The sequence below is a fragment of the Homalodisca vitripennis genome, chromosome 3 (genome assembly GCF_021130785.1).
Source record: "Homalodisca vitripennis isolate AUS2020 chromosome 3, UT_GWSS_2.1, whole genome shotgun sequence".
NCBI classification, from domain to species: Eukaryota; Metazoa; Arthropoda; class Insecta; order Hemiptera; family Cicadellidae; genus Homalodisca; species Homalodisca vitripennis.
Genome location: NC_060209.1, coordinates 165569230 through 165582056, shown reverse-complemented (window position 1 = coordinate 165582056; position 12827 = coordinate 165569230). Strand labels below are relative to the sequence as shown.

At 30.5% G+C, this 12827-nt stretch overlaps 1 protein-coding gene across 1 annotated transcript in view; it reads left to right on the top strand.

Moving 5' to 3' along the window:
- The window catches only part of LOC124358447 (cytochrome P450 4C1-like), a 30360-nt gene extending 25379 nt beyond the window's left edge, over positions 1-4981 (top strand). The window contains exons 10-12 of the mRNA XM_046810743.1: positions 631-799; positions 1827-2006; positions 4449-4981. Of these exons, the coding sequence (XP_046666699.1) occupies positions 631-799; positions 1827-2006; positions 4449-4615 (516 nt within the window). The 3' untranslated portion in view covers positions 4616-4981. The remainder of the gene's footprint in view (positions 1-630; positions 800-1826; positions 2007-4448) is intronic.
- The last annotated feature ends 7846 nt before the right edge of the window (positions 4982-12827 follow it).

Below are 12827 nucleotides of genomic sequence, written 5' to 3'. Positions count from 1 at the left end.
AGTTTCACAGTATTAAAGTATTGATAAAACAGAAAACTGTGTGGTTACTTGTGCTGTTAGATCTTTACTAACATACTCGCGTGTTAGATTCCTACTAACACTAGTTGCACGGCGTACTTCTATTCCCTAAACTGCACTAAGACGCCACATGGGAGATAAAGAATCTTCCTAAAATGGCGGCAAGATGCATTGTCACTTTTATACAAAACACGTAAAAATGTTAGATGGTTTCTAAAGCGGGAGTAATGCTGGATTTATATTAATTTATTAGTTCAATACCTATTATCTTTCAACTCTGTTATATTTGTCATACCTTATTGCTCCGACACTAACAATCATTGAACTTTACTTTTTTCTAGTTTTTCTTTCTCCACAAGTGATGGTGAGAGGTATATAATTTATAATAATTTTTTTCTACATTGAATAACACAATTATTATTATGATATTTTTTGTATCCTGATAATAATATGCAATATAGTGAAACTTCAGTTTAATATTGAAATCCAAGAAGGGGGATGTAGAACTAAATCAGTAAGCTAAACCAAATGCAGACAAACAAAAAATAGGTGCTCTTAAAGAGTAAGTGCTGACTAAATTTATAATTTGCTGAATGTCATCTTTCATTTCAGGATAAAGTATTTGAAGAAGTATACAACATTTTTGGAAACTCTAGCAGAGAGGTCACAATGGAAGATCTGAACCAGATGGTGTACCTCGAGATGGTTTTGAAAGAAACTCTTCGCAGGTTCCCTGTTGGACCACTTTTCCTTCGCCAAGTCAAAGAGGACATTGAACTGAGTAAGTAGTTTAAAAATTTGTAAAAAACAAGAGCTTTCTGCTTGTTAAAACTTTGTCTTTTTTTCTTCTTTTTATTTTAATCTCGATTAGATTTAAAGAGGCATGTAACTGTGCGCGTGACTGATCCGAAATTTAGACAGTGATATGCAATACAATCCGTCTATGTATAAACCCCAGTGAGCGGATAAGAATAAGGGGTGTCATTGCCTAGTCTATGCAGTTCTGCCCCGCACCACTAAACACTCTGGCCATGGTTGCGGGCACATCTACACGCCTTTCACTGTACTTGGATATAAAGTCATTTTTTTCAACAAAAAGTTACATTTACAAAATTTCTATCGAATTCAGTATTTGTATTTAATGATTGCATCTTGTTGATTTTATATTAGTAATGTTAATAATCTAGTAGTCTAGTGACAATTTGCATTGAAATAGCACAAAATCTGGTTTCTCTTGAAATTAATAAAGGAATTTCTCCTAAGAGAAAAATGACCTTAATTTTAGAGGAGTCTAAATGGAAGTGTAACGAAAGGGTTGAAAATATAAAATAATAATTTTTATCAAATTATAACACTTTTAGATTTACATCGTTAAAATGACCATTTTAATCATAAATAATATTATATAAATATCAAACAATTAAATAAACAGACTGAAAGTAGTTCTGAGCTTTAATATAATTTACTTACCTGATCGTTGATTTTAAATGAGCCAAGCTAAGAAACATATAATTTGAAAAATCAATTATTGTTTCATATTTGTTTCTCTTTAGATACCATTCGTAGGACAAAGAAATCACTACCCCCCCCCCACCATAAGTAGGGGGGGTAGCCCTAAGAAATGAGTTGTTTCCTTAGGGAACATCCCTGTATTGATTTCAAGAAAAAAAAAACAGTTATGTGCTTAAACAGTGTAAATTGGCTTCCAGCTCCTGGATTAAAATGTATCTAATATTGTTAAAAATTAGTGAAATAATATTGTTGTTTATGAAGTATTTTTTACTTACACATGTTTGAAATCTGCGCAGCAAATTATATTCTGCCTGCTGGATGCAGTGTAGTCATCGCCCCTATAGCAACTCACATGAACCCTACCCTCTACACTGACCCTGAGAGGTTCAACCCCGAACGTTTTAGCCCAGAGAATCTCAGCATGAGGCATCGTTACAGCTTCATCCCCTTCAGTGGTGGACCTAGGGGTTGTATAGGTAATAATACCTTACTATCTATTATGTTGATGATATTGTATGATTGCTGTTGTAGAGATAAAATTATTACTATTGGTAAAGTCTCCATTTAAATATATGCTAATTGCTACTCCATCTTCAGAAATGCATGAAGGGTCTTTATCACAAATATCCTGTCATACTATTCCAAAATAATAAAAAATAATAAATATCTTGATTAATAAAAACAAAATTTATGTGTTATAATATTAATACTTTAACAAGATGGCACTTTAAGCAGCGAGTTCAATGAGCTGTTTTAAATTAAAATAATGCCTTAGTCACAGCCCTTTAAAATGTTTCCTGAGGAATGAAAAAATTAAAAGCTTTTAGACAATAAGGAATTATTGGCTTTAATAGTAACCATTAGCCCTAAATGCTGTTGTAGAGAAAACCCGATTACTCAATAGTAACAATTTAAAATCTCCATTTACTACAATCATTTAAACATTTGCTATTTGCTAAATCATCTTCAGAAATGCATGAAGAATCTTTATCACCGGTACGGTACGCTGCCAGTAAATAAATCACCACACCATTCCAAATCTTAATATATCTTGACTAATACATAAATTAAATTTTACCAAGATGATGCAGTAAGTTCAATGAGTTGTTTTTAATTAAAATAATGTTTTAGTTACATCTCCTTAAAAAGTTTCATAAGGACTGAAGATTTTAAAAATTAAGGAATTATTGGAGTTAAAAGTAATAATTGGAGGCATCTTGATTTTCTACAACTATTAAGTTTCTATAAAATATTCATACTTATTTTCATTAACTTTTCCTTGTATTGGTTAAAAACATGCAGACAAGTTTACTTTAAATGTTTACAATTTTCATGGAGCGATCGGGAGATTTGTTATTTATTTTCCTGTTTTCATCAAGGTTACTAGGCTACAACTCTGAAATTTAAACACATCCAAAAATTTGATTGAACCACTTTATCTAGTTTAAACCTATCGTTGGGGATGATGTATTATGTAAACTTATGTAGCCAGTGCAGTGACTGTATCGTGTACACACAGGTAATTATGTTACATAAATGAAAAACACACAGCAATTAAGACCTCGTTAATTCAAGGTTTCATGTAACATTGTGAACTGAATTTGTTGTATGGATCCCTCATGTTAATTACTCCTTTATAATACATTATTTTATTGATTTACTTAACGGAAAATCCATTTGTACAATGTGTAAACATAGTAAATGTTACATAAAGTACTAAAAGAAAAAAATGATCAAGTATATACCTACATACATACGACGTATATATTCATACATAAATAAGTTCATACTGTTATAACGAGACACGCACGATAAGGTAAGCGTGCAATAAATAAAAAAAGTGTTCAATTCAGTTTCACAGAAGTAAGAAATACTTAGTTTTTTATAGAAATAATATATATGGTAACAAACAGACTAATATTATGAACTAATGTAAATAATAAATAATAGTGCCTTTTTGTGAGGATGATGGAGAAACGATTGTAAGTTTTTATATTGTATGATTATTGAGTTTATGAGCAATAATGTCTCTTCATCTTTCTGCAACAGGAAATTTTCTTTTTATTATTGAGTTCCATTCTAAATACGACACAATTTTGCAAAAGCTTTTAAATCGGCCTCAAGATACGACGTATTTGAGCCCAGCGGTTCAAAATGAAGTCATATATTAATTAGATTATCGTATTCCCAGTTTCAGCCGAGTAAGGATCTTTCATGCGGTTTTAAGCAGACGATGTGACACAGAAATAGATGCTGTGGTTTAGAGTTGAAACGGTGGATTTAGAACAAGAAACAATACTGAAATGAATGTCTAATGATGTTAACTGACCGGGTAGGGACGAGATTAGTTGCACATTTCAAGAAATACAGTTACTGGAACTCCACATTTATCGACAAAGTTTAACTTAGCCAATAGTAGATATTTTAAGAGTTGTTAATTGATGTAACAGAAATCTTCCACATGTAACTTCCAAATTATCGGTAACCAAACAATAAAGCTACGCAGGCAGACATGACTGTATTCTTCTTCCATGATGCTAAGGATACATCATGGCTGATAAATGGCCTCAGACGTGTAGTCAGCTGAGAGATATCAAGTCATGATCTAGTTGTTACAATAAACCCCCAAAAATTTTATATCGTGATATATATAAATTATTATTAATTCCACAAAGAAAAGTTATCTTTATAATTATTATAAAAATTAAACTGAAACATGTCTTCACTGTAACAAATGTTTTCCAATGGGTTTAGTTTTCTTTTGGTACTAATTATAAATAACAATTGTGAGAGCTAATCAATTTGAAATAAAATTAAACGCTAAATCAATTGTTAACACCTTCACGTCTCACAATAAACCTCGCGATATCATTAAACAATTCAACAAAATCAGTAACAAGATTTTATCAAATTAACAGGTTCAAAATACGCAATGTTGTCCATGAAGACAACCATCTCCACAATACTGAGGAACTACAAACTATCCACGTCTGTCAAAATGGAGGACATCAAACTGAAAGTTGACTTGTTGATGAGAAGTGTAGATGGCTTCAGACTGAGACTGGAGCCGAGACAATACTCATGACACTCATGAGAACCAATTTTCTGTATATAGTAGACTCTAGAGTAGTCCTACAAGAGTTTTACGACAGATTTAGATTGTACTGTATATTGTAAAATATTTTAGTATTAGAATTAGGTAAATTATTTTATATTTACAATACTTGTAATTTCGCATATCATAATTTTATGAATGGACGCCAAATTTATGTTTTGGCGATAACGAGATAACATCATCTAGATGACACTGAAACTTTTAGTGAATGTGATATCAATGCATTATAAACTTAACATTTAATGGAGGGCCAAAAAGACAAAATTTCACACAACTTTTTGTTTGTAAACACAAGTTTTTTTAATATTCTTAAATAATACTATTTATTTATAATCTGATAATAAAAATTGTAGTTTTAAAACTATTATGTTATATTATGCCATTATTTGTATGTTTGTAAATAACACATTAATATGTTTAAAGCTTAGTTTGTTTAATGTAATTACATTAAAACAGTTAAAAACAAAACAAAGTATATTTATTTCAATTTCTTGCAGTTTGTTTAGTACCAATACTATTGTCATGGACTCGTATAAATATATAGGGAATATCATAATTTAGCAGGTGATCTCTTATAATCTTTTAACTTCAATTTAAATATTGTTCTAAACTAAAAATACGTAATTTTTATAGCACTAATAAATTATATAATCTTCATTTTTAAAGAATAGGGCAAGCAATTCCAAACCTAGTCCAAATTGTGTACTTACTTTACCTAAAAAAATGCTAGCAATGAATAGTTTAAATTTAAACTTAGTTAAATTTACTAACCTATGTTCAACTTTAACTAGGAGCAGCAATCATTTGTTTTGTACTTTAAAATTAGTTGTACATCATTAAAAGCTTACCAAAGTGAGTTATTTCTTGTTTTTTAATTTTATATACAGTTTGATTACCTTAACTTTGAGGAATGTTGGTAAATTGTGATTGCACACAAATAGTCACTAACATAATGTTAGTAATGTGTGTATGTAACTTCATTTTTTAACAATAGGGCAAGCTATTTAAAACCTAGTACAAATGTTGTAGATACTTTATTTAACAAAATTGTAGCAAGGAGTAATTTTAAATTTAGAGAATAAGATTACCTCCAAGGAAATGGTACAGCAATCGGAACTAGGGTGGCACCTGCGAATGCGAACCTATTTATGGGTAAGCTGGAAGAGGATTTTCAGATATCTCAGTCACACAAACTTCTTGTTTGGCTGAGATTTATAGCTGATATTTTCATGATCTGGAAACGTGGTATCCATACGTTGTTCAATAATTGTATTGAAAATTATTGGACACATTTTTAAAACATCTACCTAAAACAACACGGCTACCTTAAAACGAATATTCATGTAAAGGAAACAAATACCAATTTGTGTGGTGGTACAATTATACCAAATACCAAATTATATTGTAGGAAATGCATAGCAGGTACGATCTAGTTCACATTAAAACGTTCACACCAAAAAGACCTATCGATCCGAGCAAAACAGTTATATACAAACAGTTCGGATTACCAAAATTATATTGAAATATCATTTAAAGCATTTACAGCTAGGTAATATTCTACAATGATTATTAGAAATTAAATTCACATCTAAAAGTAATAACAGCAGCATCAACTTGAAAAACTATTCTGGTGATTTAAAATGTGTTACGTAATAATTCCCGGGGCTACACTAATATTTGTTTCTTACTGCTGACAGCATTTTAGAATAATCTTCCTTGACATACAATTTGTTTTCAAAACCACCGGGAATTATTTTTAGTAAAGCCTCTAATCTGAAGAATCTTATGGTAAAATCCAAATTATTGCCTAATTAAATTCCAAATTCAGATACTAATAAAAGTTTTTTGGGTAACCATTCTTGTGACAAACGTTTTGCTACGTTCTAAGTTCTAAATCTTTCTAAACATTTTACAAATTTAAATAACTAATAAAAAACAACTAATTAAACATTTCCAATTTTTAATTAACAGCAACTGTAAATCAACGAATGCAATTTATCATGTATATTGCAAATTTTACTCCAGACTATACTGTTTAACGAAAAATCCCTTAAATATTAGGATGAATAACCATCGGTCTTCATTCAACGGAAAACACGACAAATTGGTTACACAACGCGCATTGGCGCAAACAGACATGTTTATTAGCTGTTACTTATTAAGAGGGATTTGTAAAGTACCAGAAGATTCTTCCAAAATTGAGTTAGAACATTTAGAACAAGCTTATCAGTAACTTGTACTTTTGGTTTAAATATGAAATGATCTGTTTAAAATAGTGTAAAACAATATTTGTAGTCTGTATTCTTTTTCAGAATGCATATTTAAAAAAACAACAAATTGATTTTTTTTTTAATATTATACTATTTAAATATACAACTACAATTATAATATAATAAAAATATAAATTAAAATTTTGATTAGAACAATTGAGCTGATACTAAATATATTTATTACATGTTTACTTGTACTATATGACAGTGTCATATATATATATATATATATATATATATATATATATATATATATATATATACTCTCTATTCCTGGAAACAAAATTGTGATAATCAGAAACAAGATTCTTAATGTCATCGAGTGGCAATACGCCCTCCCAATGTGAGGTGGAGAGTTAGAGAGTTTAATGAAGATAAAAACTCAAAATTGTGTTGCTTAATGTTCTTGAATTGAGAAAACATCCATACATATTAAAATTTGTATTTTACACATTATAAACGTGACATAAGTAATCAAAGAATATCATTTTAAAATTCACAAAAATGTGACGTTGGGTATGAGGTGTTAGAAGGAAAAAGATTAGTGCATTCTTGCATATTAGAAATGTATACAAATAGGCATAATAATTTAATAAGTCATCAAAACATTGTTCCCCATAAATTAAAATGTGCCTATTGAATTTATGCGGGATGAAGAATTTGAAGTTGTGAATATATTGCTGACGATTTATTTGTCAATACTAACAGTTATAATTAAAAAAGTAAATTGTCATATTTTTATCTCGCTAAGCAATATCATTCAATAATACATTTAAATATGTTATTTAAACAATTTTCACCTGCCTACATATGCTTTTGTTGTATCAATTAATGAAACTTTTGGAGTGGGAGTAAAAAAGTAAAAAAGAAACACATTTGGATTTATTAGAACATGTAATAATGCAAACAATGTTACGAAAAGGAGTATATGGTGCAAAAAGTAGGGCAAAATTGAAAACCAATAATCGGATATTATTTCAAATGGAATCATGGAGTTCTTACAACAACAGAGCAATGCTTAAACAATTTACGATCTATCAACTTTTTTCAAAATCAGAACGGCACTCCAATAAGTTTTATAACTTACAATAGTACTTGATATTCGTCAAACTTCATTGTCAATAGATCTCTGTGCAACATTCATTGGCTCATGCTGCCTTTTAAATATCCCTCCCACACTAAAATACTCCAAAAGATAATAAAGAATAAAGATAAGCATAATGGAACAATTTACAATATAATACAGAGCAAATTATCTATTATTATTAATATTAAAAGTATTTCTAATAATTAATACAGGCGGAAAAATTATTTTCGTTTATATGCATCATAAACAAAATATGTTATATAAGCGTAAAAAAAACAAAATATCTGCAATGATGATAAAAATCATCACCCACAGTAAAATTACAAGCAATTGCTCCTTCAACAGTAGGTTAGGCCGTAAACTGCACAACTGCGTCACAATCTAAATGGCAAGAGTGTTTCTTTAAGTGTGAAATTGGAAGTTTTTTTTTTGCTTTCTTAATATAAAATTTTGTTGAAATATAACATTTTTTTAAACCAGTTTAAATTTAATTTTTCGAAAACATTAATTATATGCATTCTCTTCTATACCAAAACTATTACTGGTGGTCCTGACACTTATTCTTGTACTATTATAGAGGGTCTAATAATTAGTTAATCGGTGCATTATAGGTGTCTCGGAGTGACTAGTGAGTGGTTGGAAGAATGACAGTTAGAAAATTAGTAATTTTCAATTTTATTTTTTTCAACTTAATTTAAACCTTCTTCTCTGTCATTCTTGAAGGTTGGAAGAATGACAGTTAAAAAAATAAGCTGGGTTCCTGCCCGCCTCCCTCATAGTACAATATGTGTCACAACTATGACTACTGTATTGATTCAATAACTGGCAAAGCATAAAACAAATCTTATAGAAATGATCTCTCTCATCAGTGTCCAGTTTATCAAAACAGGTTAAAGGCAATTACAATCGCAAAAAAATACTCTCGCTGCCCTGTGCATATCTTGTCATGTTTGTTAAATAAAAATATTGGTGTTGGAAATTAAAGAAATGTATGTAGGGGCAATACCTGATAGATATGCATGAAAGAATAAATTACAAGGTAAATCTTTTGTATTCGTCAAGAAAAAAAAATTGAGTCGATCCTTACAACCATCTTCCTCCTAGCAAGTCACTTTTACGCATTCAAATTCCTATGTTTCTCCAGATAAAATGGAAGAAATTGCAATGCATTACCGCAAATTCACTACAAACTTGCAATATGATCTCGCCTCGGGTAGAGGGGGCAATAAACTTTTCTAGTCCGGGGACTAACATTGTATTGAAAACCTGGAGATAACCTCACCAGAGGTCTTAACTCGACTCCTCGGGTAGTATAAACGCCAGTTCCTGGTCATGTCCAAGGACTGAACTATGTGCGTGGATAACAAACTGTATTTCTCAATGTTCTTTAAATTTTCACGTCACATCATCATCTAAGCATTACTTATCACTCATTGTTTAACAAGGAAACCTTTGCTCTAATTTTATGAAATATGTGAAGATAACGAAGTGCAATATTATAAATGCACTATATTTGCTATCGGTATATTGCTCCAATTGACACTATTGCATGTAGGGAACCTGGCCAATACACGATGCAGAATCACTATTCATAGAACTAACCGTTGTGCAAGTTTATCAAAGGTGTGAAAATAAAGAAACTCAGGTAACAATGTACTATAATCACTATCAATATATTACTTCGTACCACTTTACTGTATATAGTGAACCTCGTTAATATATTGTATAAACATATTTTAATTGCCATTTCTAGTTGAAATGATTTTTTAACAACTCTTATGTTTTATAAATAGTAAATATTCTAATAAAGACATAAATAAGACGTATTGTTGTGTATTGCCGTTAGAAAACAAATATGGCTTTAGACATAAATTATTTTACTGAAAGCTGATTTTAATGTTTTTAAAATTACATATATTTTCATTCATCGGGAAAAAATTTTTTCTAAAAATATGTACATGTGGACTAACACACAATTTGAAAATTAAGCTATATTAAATTACTCAATATGTTAATTACCATCTTGTATTTTAAAATAATATCGTGAAATAATTGGATCGTTAATTTATAGAGAATTCCGTAAAAGTTACTTAATTGTGTTTTTCAATATAAAACCAAAGCATCTTGTTATGATCTTGTGTTATGAGGTAGTAACAGTAATTGCTAAACAAACAACTACCTTTCATTAGTATCGGTATTGGGCAGGACGAAATAGATTGGATTTTAGATGACACATAGCATTCTGATGCTTTTTTATGATACATTCTTTTGAACGTCATCGTATATTGCTCTAAATGATCCTGAATTGATCCGGAACCAAAGGTAGTGATTTTTTGCTACTTAATACCACAAATGTTCAAATTTAAATAGGACCTACAATAATCCGTCTTCCACTTAAAAGTTAGATGTCATTATAATCATCTTAAGGAGAGTATTTTTCTAATTTTTACTAGTATCTGCAATATTTAAGAAATTGGTGAAGTATTAAATTACACATAGTGCGAATAAATTACACAAGAATAAAAAAAATCTTTTGAATATGAACGTATTCAAAAGATTTTTTTTATTCTTAAGCGCATGTACTACAAAAAGTTTAAACATCTTTTCATAAAAGATTCATGTATATAACAAGTAAACAAGGCCAAAATATTAAACACATTAATTTGAAATTGATTTATTTAAAGTATCTGTATTATTGAGTTAACGATTTTTTACAGTAAAAACTATTTTATTACATTAAGCTTTTCAATATTTGGGTCCAAATTGTAAGGGAACGCACTCGCGACACTGAGAGTACATCTTCTCTTATTGACGTCATAATTTATTGTTAGACAAGAATTTAAAATCAGATGTGGAAATAGTTGATACTTTCAATATTTTTTAGCACAATAGTAAATCAAGGCCATAACTGCTAATACGGGGGACCTTGGGCAAGCCTTGATAGGAAGCCTCATTGGGAAAATGTTAATTTAATCACATAATTGTTCATCAACTTTTAAACTTTTGAAAAGTTTTGTAATTTCAGTTATAAAACTTTGTTCAATACATTTTACATTTATTCAGAATCCATCCAGCACAACTGTTATTAACAGTTTTTTCTTGCTTTTGATGAGGAAAAATCAACGATGACATGATCGAGAAGTTTATATTTTGGCATGCTCATTTTCAATAGAAAGAAATGCTAAATCGATTAAACCTTTCTTGTCCCATCGAGTTTCGAAGATAATTCTTAATGAGCTTCAATTTGGACAATGAACGCTCGAACGCTGACGATTTTTTGGAGCTCTTTTTAAAAGTAGTCCTTACATAGCAGATTTGCCAAGAGAAGGATCTAGAAACATCAACAGGGGGTTATTTCATAAACTTAACTGCTTCCTTTTTGGATATCTTTCTCATCAGCGTTTAGGTGAAATTTAAGCTGAATTATTTTGCATGCTTCTAAGATAGATCGCATTGTGCAATTGGCTACACAGTGTGTCAATCATCATGTAAAAGACTGTTACTTTAAAATGAGATTCAGGCACCTACAGCCTTTCGTCTTCACAAATTCCATGAAATTGTTTTTTTTTTTCTTTTAATTCTTTTCTGATTAAACTCTTGTGGTATGTCCCTTTTACTTTTAAAGATTTCTGGAGCCTCAGAAACATGTTATTTGAACTTATCCATTAATTTGTGATATTTGCTTGTTGAGCAACTTCAAGCAGTTTTTTAGACGATAATAGATCTGTATTTTAAGAATGCAAGACCTTCGATAGTATATTAAGGATTTTCAGAATCTAATGTTACTATATTACACTAGCAATATTACAAATTTGAACGATTCAACCTTCTTTATTAGATCAATCGCTTCATCTACTTCCTTCTTCTTTTTGCTGGTCATAATAAAAATTGAAAGGAACTTTAAAATGTCACAAAATCTATGCTTTAAAGTATTAACAGCATCACATCTACCAGCTCAGTGTTAGAATCGCTTGAAAATCAACGCTGTTAATAATCTATGAAATATATAAAAATTAAGAATAAATCAACAAAATTTAGTTTATCAGTGAGGCAAAAAAGTTAGGAACATGCGGTAACTATCGTCAGAACGTAAGATAGACATGTCGGCGATTGCCTCCACAAGAGAGACACATGTAGCATAACACCATGATCCCTCCCCTCACGCTAGCGGCATATTGACTTGACCTTGTCACATACTTCTATTTCACCAACGCCGCTGTAACATTCACTAGCTAGCAATTTGACTACAAACTGACTTGGTGCGCTAAGAGTTCAAGGTTATTATTTACCCAAAACTTTGAAAAGTATTATAGACAATAGTGAGAAAAAATATTTGAAAACGTTTATTCTACGACATAACACAGGAGGTTTATGTGCTCTTACGCCTAAGTGCATTAAAATATCAGTTTATTTTAAGATTGTGTACTAAGGCTTTTTGGCCCCAGAAGCAGACATTCTTTCGTTATTCTAAGTGATGAGAAGAATCGAAGCCAAACAAGTAATTCGAGTAATTCTGAAAACATCCGAATATAATCGCAAGACTGTTGAATTCAGTCGATTAGCTCATCAGTAATAAATTACTTTTTCGATACAGCTGGCAACATCGCGGCCCAACCCAGGCTTGCATTGATATATCTCGTACTATAGTCTTTCTTTTTCCAAGGTTACTTAACTAAGATTGTCCTAAGAAGATCCTTTGTCTCTCCTCGTGAGATCTCGACAGGAGGCGGCCTGTCGCCTCTTCCTCATTTTACTGTCCAAAGTTGACAAAATCCGATTCTTGTCTTAGAGAAACCAGAAAGAAAAACATAACATAGCTATGGTA